General features: G+C 30.4%; 1 protein-coding gene across 1 annotated transcript in view; it reads left to right on the forward strand.

Moving 5' to 3' along the window:
* SLO2 (slowpoke 2) overlaps positions 1-9,677 on the forward strand; it is a 64,036-nt gene extending 54,359 nt beyond the window's left edge. The window contains exons 4-30 of the mRNA XM_067280498.1: positions 2,564-2,663; positions 2,759-2,848; positions 3,733-3,781; positions 3,854-3,913; positions 3,995-4,069; positions 4,154-4,237; positions 4,345-4,439; positions 4,510-4,693; positions 4,769-4,933; positions 5,002-5,138; positions 5,226-5,289; positions 5,363-5,471; positions 5,548-5,656; positions 5,742-5,891; positions 5,966-6,195; positions 6,265-6,541; positions 6,600-6,705; positions 6,774-6,946; positions 7,017-7,088; positions 7,160-7,294; positions 7,359-7,470; positions 7,549-7,650; positions 7,717-7,800; positions 7,880-8,011; positions 8,118-8,241; positions 8,317-8,401; positions 8,506-9,677. Of these exons, the coding sequence (XP_067136599.1) occupies positions 2,564-2,663; positions 2,759-2,848; positions 3,733-3,781; positions 3,854-3,913; positions 3,995-4,069; positions 4,154-4,237; positions 4,345-4,439; positions 4,510-4,693; positions 4,769-4,933; positions 5,002-5,138; positions 5,226-5,289; positions 5,363-5,471; positions 5,548-5,656; positions 5,742-5,891; positions 5,966-6,195; positions 6,265-6,541; positions 6,600-6,705; positions 6,774-6,946; positions 7,017-7,088; positions 7,160-7,294; positions 7,359-7,470; positions 7,549-7,650; positions 7,717-7,800; positions 7,880-8,011; positions 8,118-8,241; positions 8,317-8,401; positions 8,506-8,737 (3,335 nt within the window). The 3' untranslated portion in view covers positions 8,738-9,677. The remainder of the gene's footprint in view (positions 1-2,563; positions 2,664-2,758; positions 2,849-3,732; positions 3,782-3,853; positions 3,914-3,994; positions 4,070-4,153; positions 4,238-4,344; positions 4,440-4,509; positions 4,694-4,768; positions 4,934-5,001; positions 5,139-5,225; positions 5,290-5,362; positions 5,472-5,547; positions 5,657-5,741; positions 5,892-5,965; positions 6,196-6,264; positions 6,542-6,599; positions 6,706-6,773; positions 6,947-7,016; positions 7,089-7,159; positions 7,295-7,358; positions 7,471-7,548; positions 7,651-7,716; positions 7,801-7,879; positions 8,012-8,117; positions 8,242-8,316; positions 8,402-8,505) is intronic.
* The last annotated feature ends 8,852 nt before the right edge of the window (positions 9,678-18,529 follow it).

The following is an 18,529-nucleotide window of genomic DNA, read 5'->3' on the forward strand; positions in this document are numbered from 1 at the left end:
TTGTAAATAAATGATTTTTTAAAATAATTTATACAAACGATACACAGTTCTGTCTATATTAATCACATACTCATTCATCTTAATCTCTTCCTAATTCCATCTGTTCCTATCATTTCCCAATAACTGTGAAAGTAATTTAATATCTTGTATTTGTGTAAAAATGACAGCGAATATTTGAATATTTCGAATAAACTGAAGAATTTTGAATAAAATTTTACCATATTTTTAAAATCGACACAATTTAAAAGTACAAGTGAACAGAAATGAAGTCAATCGTGTTTAGTAATGTGTTGCCGATGAATACACCGGATTAGTCTTTAAAACAACTGCTTTTTGGGCCACCCTGTGTATTTTTCTGTATTACTGTATTACTGTCAACATCTGTAAATAGATTTAATAAAAAAAAAAAAAATGAGTCGCGCTTTCCTAAAGAATTTTTTATTTATAAATTTTTAAAATATTTACGACACGTTTAACTCGCGCTACATCTTGAGTTATACGCTTGTCATTCAGAGATTAAATTTTCGAATTTTAAAACGCTCGTATAGATGCAGAGATTGAATTACACAATACAAATTATGCCATTCTATTTACCGCTATCAAAACACCAAACACAATAAAATTAATGAAATAAATAATGCAAACAGTTAACTATTTTCGATAGAAACCATGCAAAATTGATTTCTCTGTTCCACGTCAATTATTACAAGTCGACAGATGCAATCATCAAAATTTATCTCATAGAAGATATTAACAATCTTCCATCCCATTTCTCTTTCGGTTGATTACCATCATAAAAAATGCCTTTTTTTCCCCTACCTCTTACGGCAATTTACTATAGTTCTACACACTTTCTATCGATTATCTTCTAGTTTTCTAATTATGTTGTTAATCTATAAATCTATACACGTTAGAAAATCAAAAATTAAACTTATTAAAAGGTATTTTTATCTCCATCATTCCAGGAAATTAAATTACTTCTTTCTAATGTAGTATTTGATATATAATTATTAAATATTTAGAAATAATATATTCTATCTTTTAAATTATAAATTAGACTAGAAGGGAATATATTAGATTTAAAATATAAATCTCTAATTTTATTTTTAAGGAAGGAGTGAGATTGCTAACAACGAGATAAGTGCAGGAATAGATTCATGAATTATTATCTTGTTTAGTGAAGGATACAATAACGCTTTTCTCAATTATTTTATTTATTACTACATCACTGAATTCTTGATTTATTATCGATAACTTACTTGGTATTTCTGGTAATTATAAAGATCATCATTTAAGTTAAATGTTTGCTTGTTAACAGTTACACTTTTTTTTTTTTTTTTTTTGCTCTTATATTATGTTATCACTTCTATATTTATACTTTCTCCAGAGATCAAAGATAAGGTCTCATTAAATTAATTTTAAAGTTTAAGTGGTACTTACTATTCCAATCTCTCCAATTTTTAGAGTTTTAATTCACGATATAACAGAATTTTAAATTAGAATTTCAATTAGATTCATTGTAAAAAATTAAGAAATTTTAAATTAAGCTTTTGGCATTAATACATAAGAAAGATGAGAATTACTTAACCGGGATTCTCAAATAATCTACAATAAATTAGAATATTAACTCGGGTTTTAATAATTTTCAATTATACAGAATGGAATTAAGTTACAATCAAGCACTTTCCTTGTACAGATTATAATTAGAGTAATACATTACGTTATTTACATATAATCTGGTACAAGGAACGGTTGTATAATCAGTTTAGCGTGGTTAATAGTAATTAAATAACTAATATCACCTGTCAGTTATTAATTGTAACCGTTTCAACATTTCTTTTATAACTTACAAAAGCTATTATACGCTTCTGTGAATGCATTCTATAGTCTTTCGATGAGAGAAAATTACCTTTGTTTACTTTTATCGTACAAGAAAACTTTTTTGTTATATAGGAAGAATATTTGATATTTAAACATTTATATTGTTGTTTACGCAAGTTTGTCATCTTATTATCTAAATTTTTAAAAGTATTCTGTATTGTTTTCTTTTATATTATTTTTATTTGTATTCGTTTATTTGTCGGAAAATGCTATTACTAGTTTGCTCTTGCTAACTCTTGGCCTTTATATTCTTTCTTTATGTACCAATAAATGGTATTTTATGCGCTAAAAATAGAATCAAAATGTCATTTTGTTTGGCAGAAATATTATTACATAACAAATACATAAGCAGTGATCTATATTCAGAATCATTCTTCGTGCATTTCAATCTTAACAGAAACTTTTTTCGAGCGTACAGAACCGAAGTAATTTGCATAAAATTGCTCCTACAAACGTATAAAGAAGTTTGTTTACTTAGGAAAATATGATAAGAAATTATATTATAGAAATATTTTACGAAAACATTCATTATATTAATATATGTATATTTATAAGCAGCTTTTATTATAATATATATAAATCTTTTTAAATTTTGTTTTAAATTATATAAAATGCACTTCTGTAAAGTTTTAATGTATGTGTATATATATATATGTGTGTATATATTTTTTTTTATTTTTAGGTTTGAGGATAAGAATATTTAATTTGATAATTAAATTGCTGTTGTGTGTTCTATATGTCATTCGTGTAATATTGGATAGTGGACCAGAAAACGCAGCATGGTGAATGATTAAATATATGATATAAATATTATATCATTAAAATTAAATATATACGAGTATAAAGTATTCTATAACCATGTGTTGTTCGTTTTCAGTTATGGCTGCACACCTAAGAACAGAAGTGAGATTGTTCATACAGAACCCAATGTTCAAACTTCTTCTATAAAACCAGAACATATCAATTGGTAAATTCTAATTTAAGTTTAAACATATTTTAGATGCAATTTTTAGTCTTGTTTTTAATTATAGTAAGACCTCGCTTTACGACCTTATCGGTCTGAAAAATAAATTTTAAGAGAAACACATAAATCGAACTTTGATTTCCCAGGGGTTTGGTGTTATAAATTGTGGTTCTATTCTCGGAAATAACGTTCGAATTACATAATACCACATCGATTTTGTACATTTTGTAACTTATAATAGTATGTTTTCACCAGTCGTAAAACGGATTTATTGTAAAATATCTTATTTGTTAATTATACAGAAACTTCAATTACATCAACACTACAATATTTTATTGTAATTAAAGATTATTAATATTTTTTATAAGAAGTGAACACCGATGAATGAATGAAAACTTGAGAGCTGAAAAAAATTTAAGCTAAATATTATTTAACTCAATTAGAACATGGTCGACCATCTCTTAAAATTTAAACTGATTATACATGTACTCTGATTACATATATATACGTTATATATATACCTCGCAAGTCAAGTTATCATATTGCAGTAATCATATTGATGGTAAATGGACAGTTTAAAGGATTATTATAACGCTTTCAGCTGACGAAATTTTTACTTAGTTTCAAATGACATGCAAAGTATTTTTGTTTTAATTTTATATTCTTGCAGAAAATAAATCGAATTTTTAACAAAACTACTTAACACAAATAGGATTAAAATTAGGATTAAAATTAGGATTAAAATTAATTACTGAGTAATTTAATAATTATTATTTAAATATAATTATTTTGAAGTGTGTTTAGTATATTTTTTAAAATAATTATAAAATTAAAGTATCATTATTAATCAAAATTGTATTTAATTATCTTTAATTATGATTTTTCAGGGATGGCATGCTTTGGGTGGATCGTCCACTACCTCTATGGGGTATTCAAGTGAGTTATTTTAATTATTTGATAATGACGAGGTTATCAATTATTAATTTTAAATCTATTTAATTTATATAGGTTGCCCTCTCATTTATATGTCTGTCCGAGGCCTTACTATTAGCATACTTAGGATATAAAGTAAATATTAATCTGTATTTATGCCAACATGTATATTAAATACAAAACAAATAAATACATTTTCCGTTCGAATAATTGTAGGGTAACATTTGGCAGCAGTTATTATCATGGAATTTCATATTGGAATTAGTGAACAATGTACCTTTTGTTGTCACAGTAAGTTATTTTCACCATCAATCTATATGTTAATTGTTCATATAGCAGTATATACATGCAACATCAAACATTTGTGTTATTTAGTTATGCTATCCTCCATTAAGGAATCTATTCATACCAGGATTCCTGAATTGCTGGTTAGCAAAATTTGCTCTCGAGAACATGTTTGTAAGTAAATTTTTATATTTTAGAAAATATCACGTCTTATTTAACAAAAGGATTCGATCTGTAATTGCTATTTAGAATTTTTCAGAGGATCTTGTTTATCTCAATAGAATGATCTCCATCGAGCTATGCAAAGATCGCAGTCAGCACTATCCCAGAGATTAATGATACTAACTGTTACCCTGATGTGCCTAATATTTACAAGGTAAGTACAGTACACTATAAGTTGCACTATGTGAAAGAATGACACATTAACGCGCGGTTGGATATCGCAGTGTTTGTGGTTTTCAACATTCTCAACGAGCGGGAAAAGAGCATGTTGACCTGTTTGCGAGCCTCTATTTTGTCGTAGTCACTTTTTCTACAGTCGGATATGGTGATGTGAGGCCCGATAATTGGCCATCGCAGCTTTTTATGGTTGTCATGATTGGAGTCGCTCTCATCGTCCTTCCCACACAAGTATGTTTTTCTATGATTCGTCGTAAATCTACGTTATAAATGGCATTCCTAATTTGATTTCCATTTGATTTGCAGTTCGAACAATTGGCTTTCACTTGGATGGAAAGGCAAAAATTAGGTGGCAATTATAGCATGCACAGGGCTCAGAATGAAAAGCACGTTGTAGTTTGTAGTACAACTCTCAGGGCCGATACTGTGATGGATTTTTTGAACGAGTTTTATGCTCATCCTTTACTTCAAGTGGGTATATTTTTATTTGTGATAAAATGATTTTGTACCGAAAATTGCATAAAGCGCCTCTTTTTTAGGATTTTTATGTTGTGTTGCTATCTCCTTGTGAACTAGACTCGACTATGAAGATGATTCTTCAAGTACCAATGTGGGCGCAAAGAGTTATTTATCTCCAAGGATCTGCTTTAAAAGATACAGATTTAACAAGAGCGAGGTTTATATATATATCAATTTTTAAAATATTTTAAAAATAGATATGTGTATTTAAATCTTTTTATAAATAAATTTTAATTTTAATAAGGATGAATGCTGCTGAAGCTTGTTTTATACTGGCAGCAAGAAATTATGCAGATCGAAGTGCAGCAGTATGTATTTATTATTTTATATTTTGTTAGTATTTAAATACAGTTTCTTTTGTACTGTTTATTATATTTTTAGGACGAGCATACCATTCTGAGATCATGGGCTGTACGCGATTTTGCACCCAACGTACCACAGTATGTGCAAATATTCCGTCCGGAGAATAAAATACACGTGGCATTTGCAGGTTGGGAGTAGTTTTATGCGTGATTATTTTTAAAAAGTAAAGAAACTTCATGAATAAAGATAATTTCTAATTACAGAGCATGTAGTTTGCGAAGATGAATTTAAATATGCCTTGTTAGCCAATAATTGCCTTTGTCCTGGGACTTCAACATTAGTTACTTTATTACTACATACATCACGTGGTCAGTAAGTATCGGTATGAAAATTACTTTCACTTAAAAATATTATTACAGTTGTGAAATTCGCTAACATTTTATTATTTTAAATGTAGAGAAGGACAAACATCCGGAGAAGAATGGCATAGACTGTATGGTAAATGTTCTGGAAATGAAATTTATCACATTAGTCTTGGAGAAAGTAGATTTTTTGGCGAATATGAGGGAAAGAGCTTTACTTACGCGTCCTTCCATTCACATCGCAAGTGAGTTTTTAATATATAACATGAATATACAAATAAACTTACATCTTAAACACGTACATGTGTTTGTATTTTAGATACGGTGTCGCTTTAGTGGGTGTTCAGAGTGACGTTGCAGGAACGTGGCCAATTATGTTAAATCCTGGACCATCATACATTATGAAGTCATCCGATATATGCTTTTATATGAACATTACAAAAGAAGAAAACAGTGCATTTTTGCCAGCAAGTAATGACGAGGACGATAAAAGCAACACGGAAACTGACGTAGAAGATATATTGGGAATGGACGAAAAGACGAAGAAAGGTGCGGCGCGTGCAACACTAGACTTCTTTCTGTTTAAAAATTTAACTCAGTTTTTAATAATTAATGCAGATGGCGGAGTAGAAATGATCGATTCGGAGAAGAAAGTACCATTTTCTCTGACGAGGAAACGATTTGGATTACGACTTCAGGTTCCTTCAGTTGATGGAGCTCCTCTGTATGTCTCGGCCGAAGATGTATTAAGGAAATCCTCAATTGCACCGGTTCCCACCATTATCGCTCCAGGTGAAACTCCTAAAACAGAAATAGATGGCAATCAAGCAGCTCTAGAAGCCGAAGAAGAAAAATACCTTGATATACCTTGGAGTACACCGGCCGAAGCTTGCGAGTACGTTTATATTTTTAACTAAATTCTCTATAATATTTAAAACATTATTTTCTTGCAGAATTGTTAAAGGTTTCCCACCCGTGGCATCTTACATTGGTGTCAGCCCTACATTATGTTATTTATTAAAAGAAAAAAAGCCACAGTGTTGTTTACAACTAGCGCAAGTAAATATTCATTTTAAATTTTCGTCTTTAATCATTTTCAGATAGTTCAATATTTTATATTTTTTTAGGATTGCGAGCATTGTATGTTTCGTAATGCTAAAGGATACAACTGGCCAAACAGGTGTATAATTTTAGCCGCAGATTATGCAAGTAACGGAATTTACAATTTCATTATTCCATTAAGAGCTCATTTTCACAGTCCTGTTTCTTTACGTCCAATAGTATTATTATTAGAAAAAAGGTACCTTTTTAAAATAAGTGCTGACTTACATTTAAAGACAATTACAGTGTTGGTATTTTACTTGTTTCAGACCTCATCCAGCATTCTTAGACGCTATTTCTTGGTTTCCTTTAGTCTACTGGATGCAAGGATCGATTGACGAGTAATATTAAATTTTACTTTAAATAAAAATACTGATTTTTATTATACTTCACTAACGGGTATTTTTTTCAGTTTGGACGATTTATTGAGGGCAGGCATTAATTTGGCAGACAGTGTCGTTGTGGTAAATAAAGAGTCTACAAATTCGGCAGAAGAAGATTATCTCGCCGACTGCAATACAATTGTTGCAGTACAAACCATGTTCAAGTAAGAATTTATATTTCTCTTAACGATTACCTTGTACAGCTTAACAGAGTAACTTTTCTTTTAGACTTTTCCCGAGCGTGAGAATAATCACAGAACTCAGCCAATCTAGTAATATGAGGTTTATGCAGTTTAGAGCTCACGACGCTTACGCCCTACATCTTTCTAAAATGGAAAAGGTAAAATGACAGATTTCGCTTATAATTCAATTTAGTTTGTCGTGTATTAGCGAGACAATTTTGTTTATGTTCCTCCAGAGGGAACGAGAACGTGGTTCGCATATATCTTACATGTTTCGTTTGCCATTCGCTGCCGGAAGTGTTTTCAGTGCAAGTATGTTGGATACTTTATTATATCAGGTAAGTCATCAATAAAATGCTAAATGTCACTTGAATTGGTTTTAACGTCTTTATAATTATTTTTAGGCTTTCGTAAAGGATTATATGATCACGTTTCTCAGACTACTTTTGGGTGTAGATCAAGCTCCTGGATCTGGATTTTTATCATCGGTAATTACGATATATTTTGACGCTATGTTTAAAAATATAATTAATTCGATAAATGTCATTAAACCTTTTATATTCACAGTTAAGAATTACTAAAGACGATCTGTGGATACGGACTTATGGTAGATTGTATCAAAAGTTATGTTCTTCTACGTGTGAGATCCCAATAGGTTTATATCGCATACAATCTTCCAGCAGTACAGAAACATCATCGGTAAGTTTGTTTACATAAAATGCCCGTTTTTAAATTACCAACTGAGTTATTTAGTACAATTTTCCAAAATGTGTTTATTATTATTATTATTATTTTTTTTTTGCAGCAAATATCGTTAGATTTAGATCACGACGACCAAACTGCTGTTAAAACAGATATAGAAAGACAAGAAATCAGTAATCTAGTCAAAAACAGAATGCAGGACCTTTGCTTGCCAACAGAAGATTATGGTTTGTAATTCGTAATAAAAAGCGATATAGATATATGTACAAGTGTAAATTTGAAGTTTTGATATCGTCTTTCAGATGATGTATCGGAGAAAAGAAACAGCCTTTCATACGTTGTTATTAATCCCAGTTGTGATTTAAAATTGGAAGAAGGAGACGTCGTGTAAGTATATACAAGTATATTTAAATAACTTGTTTAAATATTGCTGAAATATATTTAATAATACCGAAAGATAACTTGGCTCTTTTGTTCAATTTCTTTTAAAGATTCTTAATTAGACCAAGTCCAATATCGAGTAAGAAAATCTTTCTGACGCGAGGCTCCATAAGAATTAAATCTCCCACGAAGCTACGTCAAGAAAGAAGAAAATCTTTAATGCTAGAAGCGATGCACAAAGGGAGTGAAGATTTGAATCGAGGAAACGGTACTTTACAAAGTGCAGATTCGCTAGACAAAGAAACAGGAGTGCAAATCACTCAAGAAGGAACTGTTGTGTGAAATTCTGGCTTTTTTTAAATACTTATTTCAAATCGCGAATTTCATATTCTAGAAAAATGCATCCAGTGCCAAAATGTTGTCCAAATATAAAGCTGGCTTTATTCTTTAACAACAAAGCGATACGAAAACAAGGATTTAAATAATAGCAAAACAAAAAAAAAGGTCTTCTAACAAGGTGGTTAGGCAGTCTTCTGTCTGTCTGGTGCTACAAAATTTAAAACGTTGTTTTGTTGTGCTGCAAAGAGAAAACATCAAGATATAATGTCCAATTTTAGTATGATTTCTAGGTGCAGAGTCGAAATGCAGTTATTTCTCCCATTTAAAGAGTTAAGTTTTTAAAACATAGTAGTATATAGATAAGCTGCCTGGCATGTTTGCCGGCTGAACTGCTCAATTGCAAATTTCCAAAATAAAAATCATCATTTTCATTTTGGAAATTAAACGTTCGGATACTTTCTCTTTTTCTAAAACAGTGGAGAAGATCTTTGAAAAACAAAATAGAAAACTATTCTTCCTACTCCACAGAGTGATACTATTGAGTCTTATTCATATCTTTCACGTTATAAGTTACTACCAGTGGCCTTACTTAACCTAATAACCATCCTTAACACATTTCCATTAAGTAGTAACAATCTAGAATAACTGTAATCCGTCAAAATTTCCTTTTTTAATAGATATTTTAAAGATTGAAAACAACAAATAAGGAAAGAAATAAACGAGAAAAGAATTCAGGTTATAAAAAAAGGAACTTTTCTATTATCTAAGCTTAATCAAGAAAGTTAAAATTTCAAATAATTTTTATTCTTGTTAGGTTTTTGCAATTGCAAAACTATAGAATATTTCTCAATTTTAAGTTAGCTGATAACATCCTTTTACCTTCTCTCTTCGAATTAAGTTAGACAATTAGAGAACGGAACATATATACATATATATATATATATATATATATAGCCTATATATATACATATACATTTAACAGTTTATAGAAAAGTATACTCATGCTTTATAAGGAGTATTTCTTCTATATAAAGATGATATATTATACAAGAAAAACAAAATAACTTTCTCCTTCCTGGTTTTCTCTGTAACGCCCCTCTTTACGAAAGACTCGTGAACATTTTATAACTTACATTGTGAACAGCGATGGTTTTTATCATGAAAAATTTAATTTATCGATAATCGAAGAATTTGTTTTGTAGCTATTTTATCTGTCAATATGGAAAATAGGAGATGGGAGTGATGGAAAGGGTACGGCTTCTAATTTTATTTTTGAACATTGTACAGAATTTTCTTACATCTTCGGTAGATATTAATTTTCGATTCGTGTTCATCTGTTAGAAATTTGTACATATGTATATGTTTTCTCGGTTTCTGAATGTAGATATTTATGTATAAACGTGTTTAGTTTGTATGTATATCATGTTAAACCATATATGGCGTGGCCAATTGATGAGATATCAAACGACGAGAAATGTATTATATATTTTTATGCTACATCTCCTTATTATACAAATATTTAGACACTGCACCAAAATACTCCGTGATCGTTTCTCTATTTCTTCTAATTGCTATTATTATTACTATTATTATTATTATTATTATATTCTATATTCTAAAACAGAAATAAAGACATTTTTACAATCTTCTCTTTTGTATACTTCATTATTAATCCACTTATTATGTAACAAACACTAACGATTACCTAATATCTACTTGTCGGCTATCTTTCATACTCTTTTATAAACTTTTGATTGATTAGTTGTGCTTTTGGCATAAGAATCTACGAGACTAACCACGCCAGGCTGAACTGCTTATACAAATAATCTTCATCTAGTCGGATTAAGATCAAAAGATTGTACTAAATTCCCACAGAGATTCTTAATTCACGTCAGAACAAAAATTAATTTATAAGTTAGTGACGTTGCTGTGCGTAGAATGAGTTAAGTTATAATTAGATATACAAAATATATTTCCCTAAGAATTCTAAGGGGTCACCAATTTCGATTGATTGTCGCTCCTGACGGTGTTCACATCCTACACATATTACCCCGTGCATTAAGCTCAATAGCATGCATGACAGTCGAAAAGTAGTAGAATGGATAATGACTATTCTGTCAGGTATATCTCGCTTACAGTCGATTCCCCAAATTTATTTTGCCTAGGGCCTTCGAGATCCATAACGCGCCACCGATAAGAACCTATTAGACTTAATTCCTCCAGGCTAAACTGTTTTTTATCGGATTAAGATCAAGAGATTGCACTAGCTTATCTATATAGGTCTTTAAAGCTTTCAATATTATACGTTTTTTTAAATACAATATAGTGCAGACAAAACTAATCGATACTCTTCAGATAAGATAAAATTTAACTTAAATATAGGCTAATGACACGAATTTACGTTAATATTATACGAAATAATAAGTAAATATGCAAAAAATATTTTATGTACAGTAATTATTTCTCGCTCGAATTTTCCTCTTGGAGTGATGTGTAAACGATGATGCTTTCTCGCTTCGATAATTAAATATCGTTTTATTCTCTCCTTCATTCGTGAATAAAAAGTATTAAAATCTCTTCAAAATTAATTAAGTTTTATTTGGAAGAATTTATTTTCTAAATTATCATCAACTATTTAAATAACTCATACGCATTATTCTCTAATAGCAAAGATACAATAACCTAGATGAACGTAAATATGAATTATTTCTGGATTAAATAACGAATTTCTAGCACGAATATCTCGTATTCAACCTTAAGGAGTTAGAGATCAAATGAGAAAAATTAATATTTAGTTCGATTAAAATAATACTTATAATTAATAATTTCAACAGTTTTATTTATTAAATTGTATTTACAATATATTTTTAAAGGATTTTTAAGCGCGAGAAAGAGTGATACCAGATATTTTCCTGGTTTACAGAAGGTAATCTCTTTGCTTCAGTGTTAAGCAATGAAATTAAGACAGGTTTTCCTTATTGTCCTTTCCTCAATGATCCCTGCTAGTGTTAATTTCAAGAGTTTACGTTTTCAAAAGCTACATTTATTGAGAATAACTTTAATTATTAAAAGCTTATCCTTCGTTACAATCGTTCTCTCCTCCATCAGATAAGACTAATTCATATAATTTTCTAGTTAAATATACTACAGGGTATTCTTGTCAAGATGATAACTTAAGTGTCACATTATTTAATACATAGTTTTAATGTATTTTGCAAGCGCGGAATTTATTGTAGATTGCAATATCTATAAAATAAATATTCAGGACAAGCCTCGAGTCGCGTTATCAAAAGTTTACAAAGTCCTCTGATTTATCAAATTAGAAAAGTTCGATCTCCTTTAGTACTATCCATTTTAACCTATAAGTAAATTTACGTAATAAAAATCCTAATAAAACTTTTAAAATTTGCTACAGTTGAGAAATTGTTCTTTCTACCATCAATATAGTAACGGTAATAAATTTGAAACGATAAAACATTGGCTTCTTTAAGATCAATGTGATAAGCAAAGATTATTGCACTCTAACCTTTAAAATCTTTTTACTAAAATACGGTAATCCGTTAAACCGAGCAAACCTAAACATGGCTGCTTAAGGGGGTTTATTGGAGGGCGACGGACGAGTAAACAAAGCATAAATCCTTCCAAGTATAGAAAAGAATAGGTTCGTCGGCGGCTTTATATTTTGTATAGGCCCTATGTGTGGCACTTAGGGTGCATTCTTTTATTCTACTGCACGCGCGTAATCAGTTTTAAAATTCTTGAAGAATGCGTTCTTATATTCTGGCCGGAGTATGCGTTCGGATGGCAAAAACGGTTTTTATAGTACAAGTTTACGGTGGATAGCAACATGGCTTCTTATGTGTCCGTTCTACGGTTTTATGAAAATTTAGAAGTTGTAAAATCGCGTTCAGATGGTGACATAGATAAGTGTCATTTCGAAGTTTTTTCGAATGGTAATCGGCATTCTAATTTTTTCCTGGCTGCTTTGAATGCTCTGTCGGCGAGACAATCCATTTGATGGTTAGATTTTATAATTGGAATCCTTTTAACTTTTGTTTCTAAAAACACATATTTTAAAATCATACATTTCGCCAAGAGGATACTATCGATAGGTACGGGCTCTGCCATTTTTTTTTCTTTGGCCGTCGTTCCCAAATGCCTACAAACAGCAGCGCGCGCCCGTGGTGGGGGAGACCCAGAGCGACCGCTATTAACGAACGAATACTTGAAGCAACTGGAAAGTGCTCGTGGAATCTACGTACTGTTTCTCGTGCGTTTTGTCTCGTTTTTCCACAAAATATAATCATTTCACTATAGTGTTCGTTTATATGAGAAATTGTCTCGTGATCCAACTGTATTGAAATTGTGATCTAACTGCATGTTGAATCTTTTATAAGGGATATAAGCATCGTGTATTGCCGCGTGATTTGTTAAAATCGCATTTTTAATTTGCATCTTGAACAGTACTTATGTTTGGAAAATTTGCATTTTGCTTCGGAACTACCGCTTGATTTACACACGTCCCTTTTTGAATTAGTCTATTGAATATAAACATCGCAGTGAAACTAAAGCATAATATGCAATGCTGGAAAAATCTCTTTTACTCTTGAGGTGAACACCCTGTGTGCAAAATACAGAATGAGCACAAAGTTCCTATGCACGAGACTGTCGTGGTCTCCCAGTTGGATACATTGTGGCTTCTTCGAGATCGAGTTAAAAATACGGACAATTTGATTTAACAGTTTGCTTTGAGGTATTATGAAAGACCCCACCTCGTTATTACGTTTCGAACCAATGGTCCGATTTTCCTGAAAACTTTTATAAAAATTTCCTTCTAATACACAAACCTCTCTGCAAAATTTCAGAAATTTTCGACAAAAAGCACAAGAGTTATTAAGCTTTTAAAATAGGTGAAAAATCATACATCTCCATATTGGGAGCAATTTTTGACCGATCGTCGTATTTCCCCCCTGTCGTACAGTATAAAAGCCTAAAAAGTAAAAATAAATGGATATTTAATGGTTTATATAATAGATTTTGTGGGTATTTCCGAATATCCCTCATTGGTAACAATCATGTAGAACCTATAGAATTTCTAGATTGTTAAAGTTTTGAACATTGCATTGAATACAAAGTAGAGTAACAAGACAGAATAAAGAACAGAAGTGAAAAAACAATAGAAGGAAGACTACAGGACAGTTGACAGATCATTTATCATTTCCGAATACTTCTGAAATAATCGCAAACGTTAACACGATGTTGGGATCTAAGCTCTAAGAAGGGATTCTTTCAGTACGGTTATACAATAGATTTAAAACTATTACGCAATCGAATTTTGGAAAATGTAAATGCATAATTAACATTTAATTAGTTTTAATAGGTATATAATATAATGCAGACTATTAAATTTACTACTATTTAAACTAATTCACCAACAATATATTAAATTTTCTCGTCTTACTAAATATTTTCTACTTTAGACAGAACGGAAAGTAAAATTACAATAATTTCAAAATTTGATTACATGTTAAATTTACAATTTCATCTGGGTTATTATTAAAATATTGCAATACGTTGAGAATATAAATAACTAGCGACGTGTGCCCGGCGTTTCTCGGGTTTTTCCGGTGGTATAATATTGAGAGAGGGTGATAAAAACAATAGTCCTAGTAATTAAAATGTGCACTTAATGACCTGAGTATTTATAATAATGAAACTGTAAAAAATAAAAACTTTCTTAGGCTTGCAGTACAAAGGTAAAAGATCATTCTCGTCCCGTTGCATAATTTTGGTGGATCCAAATTTCGCAAAAGTATTACTGGTGTTCCAAAGTATTTAGCTCTAAAGTATTTAGCTCTAAGTTATGAGGTGGTAGTCAGCTGGTTATAAGGAGTTTAAAAACTCCACCGGGTACATTACTGCCTGATCTGCCTCGAAAACGGAATCAATGGACTTGTATGTTGTGTAAGTTCTTCGAAGTCGTGCTTGGATATGCAAATTCAGTTAGGCAGCAAATTTATTTTTAAATGCCAATATTGCTCTCTCGTATATCCAATTGTGGTTTATGTAGTGAATGTTATCAAATTAATATCCAGATCTTCAGTGAATTTGCCACACCGAGACGCAAAAGTTGTTTAGCAAAATTCTCTGCAGATCTGTCTCCCAATAGATGGACCCAATCTGACTCCCTATTCGTTGAAAGAGACAACTTTTTAACGTGATTCCACAGTAATGATGTCTTTTGGAAGGCATTAAGATAGTCGGCAGGTTTCGGCAGGCAAATTAACAATTAGCATTTATTTATGATTTTTGCTAACAGATGGGGCTACGTGTAAAGACAGCAAATCATATGAAGAAGTTATATACTAGCCCAATATTTACTTAGCGTCGATTCTAAGATATAAGTAATACTCATACAAACATTGGTCCAGATAGGTTTAAAAATAAAGATTTGTATAAAGGACAAACAAACAATAATTGATTTATAATTTATATATATAGTAGATTTACATATAAAAGCATAGTATTTACTTACAAGTTTCCCGCGGACGTGACTGAAAATTTTGCAATACAGAAATACTATAAGGCTCGAAACAATACTTTTTTATTTATGTTCAAAGTATTCTGTTTTTTAGATTAAAAAATGGCCAGAAGTCACACATTGCCAAATATGATGAAGTAGGTGGATGGCTAAATCTGACATTATTTAGCTTGAAGGAAATCAACAGTCTGTTGGCGATGTGCAACGAAGCGTCATCATCACTGTGATGGAGTCGGTAATCAAATAGTCCGACTCAGACTCCGATTTTTCCGTTTTTTCAAATATCAGACTACGATTGTGAATAACGTATATTATAGCTCAGTCCTCACTGTAAACTACAATAATTTCTCTAATGTTAATAAATAAAAAAAAAAGATACGGGCTTAACCTTGATAAACGCTAAAGCCACCCTAAATCCTAAATCTCCTTTTTTTTGTAACACTTTAATCTATCCTATCTTAACACTTGGTTTAACATTTCTATACATTTCCATAATTAAATGTATATAATTCTCATCAACCTCTTTTCTTCCTGATTTAGAGAATTCCTGAGAATTCTCTAAAAGGAATCCCATTTTAATAATGTAAATACAAGCCTAACTATAATTTTTTTACTGCCTTTTCTTATTTTTAACGAAAACTCCTAAAAAATATTTTAAAATGAACACAAATTGTAAGCATTAAAAAAAACAGTCTAATCAATTTAAAGTCTAAAATCGTGACAGTAACAGTTAATAGAAATATAAATATTGACATTTATGAATAAATAATGTTCAAAACCGAGTTAATATAGTATTTATAAGCAGTTCTTTAAAAAGAACAAAAGAACTGAGTTAAAGACGAACATATATTTAAAAGAATTTCAAAGGTTTACAAATGACTCTCCCTATGCTCAAGCCAAACTTACGCCGCAAAGCGATTGCAGCGCTCGAATAATTGCACAAATAATTTTGAGGATATATGTATCACATGACGTAATGAATAGCTAAAGAAAGAGCACAAATACGAAACAATAATAATACTGCAACGCGTGCTTTAGTCATTCGCTTTGGAGATAGTAAAATAGAATATAATGACATTTTACTATATGCAAATTGTCGATTATTCCTTCTGACTCACAATAAATATGCAAATTATGCCGATCCCGATACGAATAGGAAATCCGTTCTTTGAAACGAATCGTTATAATGAGTTATCGCGATTCCAGCAATTAACAAACTACGCAGTTTCTGTTTTTAATATAAAATTTTATCCAAAATTTAAATTGTCATAATAAGAAATTCTCTTACAGGAAATGCGTAGTTTTCTCTTAGAAACCCATGCTGTAAAATGCTGTGTAAAACATGTTTATAGAAAAAATAAATCTCATAATTATGGCCTCTTCGTGGATGAAATCGATCCAAGACTGGCACATAATGCCATCCACGAATAAATTCGATTTCATGGATATGACAGCGAGCCACCAATTCAATGAAATAACTGTCAAATACGAGTTGTATAAGAAATTTCTAAAATGACTAGTGGAAAATTCCGGATTGCAATCGCAATCAGATATATTTATTCCAAATATTTTTACAAAAGTTAGAATTTGTCTCATGATACACGTTGGACAATGTATCACTTATATAGAAATCACTATAAAGAGCATGGCGCATCAAATAAAAAAAATAAAATTCAATATCAAGAAAATCGATAAGTGAATGTATTTAATGAATTCACGGACAAAAATTTAGAAATATCAATACATAAATTTTACGTCTATAAATTAAAACATTTTCGAAAATTTGTAAGCTTATTTATGCATGTAGGCTATGTAATTTGTAAAATAGAAAATTTTAAAAAGAACCTTTTTTGCTAATTAAAAATGAAATTATTATATTAGCCAATTATTTAATTAAATTAATTATTATAAAATCTTATAATTCCAAAGGTAAAATTATAAACAAAACATTGATCTGCTTTAATCTTTTATTCGAAGTGTAGATTCTCATTGGAATTATTGATCTTTCGGATAGAGGAAATGAATCACCAACTGCAAAAAATATTACTGTTGATATAAAAGATAAATTATTTAACTGAATCGTAACAGAAAAAAGAAAAAAGTCATTCTAATGTTTTTTTCTTTAATTATTATTATTATTTTGTTCATATTCCTATTTTTTGTCACTTTCTCTATATGGTTCGCGTGTTTATTCTCCTAGAAAAGAAAGGAAAAACTCTCTGTTACATAAATCGTTCAATAAATGTCATAAACATCTCTAGCTAACAAACATCTAACCAATATTTTATGAGATTTGAAGGGTCATTAAGAATTTTTTGTTCGTACTACAAAACAGTGTGTAAGATACGAGTCATAATTATCAAATAACTTATCCTTTCGATATACCAAAAACTATATTTCCTATAAAATACATTATAATGTATCATATTTCATATTTTCACAATTATATTCATTCAAGGTATTTTAATTTGACGTAAGTTAGAAATTAAAATTTTTGATGTCATTGTCAAGAAAATTCGTTTAAAATATAACTCGGTATGAAAGGTAAAAATGAGTAATATGCTTTTGTTAGAGATAAGTGCCGAATGATAGTAGAAAAGTGTACTGTACTCTCTAATTAGTTTACTGTTAGTGAGTAGGCCTACAGTTGTTTTTACATCTTCGGTTTGATATACTCTCTTATTGCAGTCAAATTGACATAATTAACAAGTAACATGTTCGTATTTATGTTATAAGCATGCTTATTGCTACAATATACATGTCTAGATAACTGAAGAAATTTAAAATTAAACTTCATTTAATATGTGAATAAATACTATAAAGTGTTACTATATTGTTTCGCTATTTACTTAATATGAAATGTAAATGTTTGTACATTTATAAACAATACATTTAGAGAATTTCTTGCGGATTTCATTTTGAAATGCTTAGGAGGGATCAAATTTCACGCATTATTTTTGTCATTTTTAAAGATTATTGCAGCTCTATCTTGACAGATTGCTATGATTGAGATTTGCACGGATCTATGCCATATAAATTGCATAGAGCCGTGCAAAGTGTTCCTAGTATAGTATGAAGGAGGCTCCTTTTTTGCACTAGAGACTAACCTGTGGCCGAGTGTTTAACACTGGTAGTTGGTCGCGGAAAAATGGGCTTGCAGTGTGGAGTTTTCTGAGTTTTTTCATTTATCTAACACCTAAATAAGGGACAGTTTCGCACAAATCCTCCCGGGAGGCACTTCCCATGTGTTGTGT

This window comes from Centruroides vittatus, unplaced genomic scaffold (assembly GCF_030686945.1).
Source record: "Centruroides vittatus isolate TY-2023 unplaced genomic scaffold, ASM3068694v2 contig_884, whole genome shotgun sequence".
NCBI classification, from domain to species: domain Eukaryota; kingdom Metazoa; phylum Arthropoda; class Arachnida; order Scorpiones; family Buthidae; genus Centruroides; species Centruroides vittatus.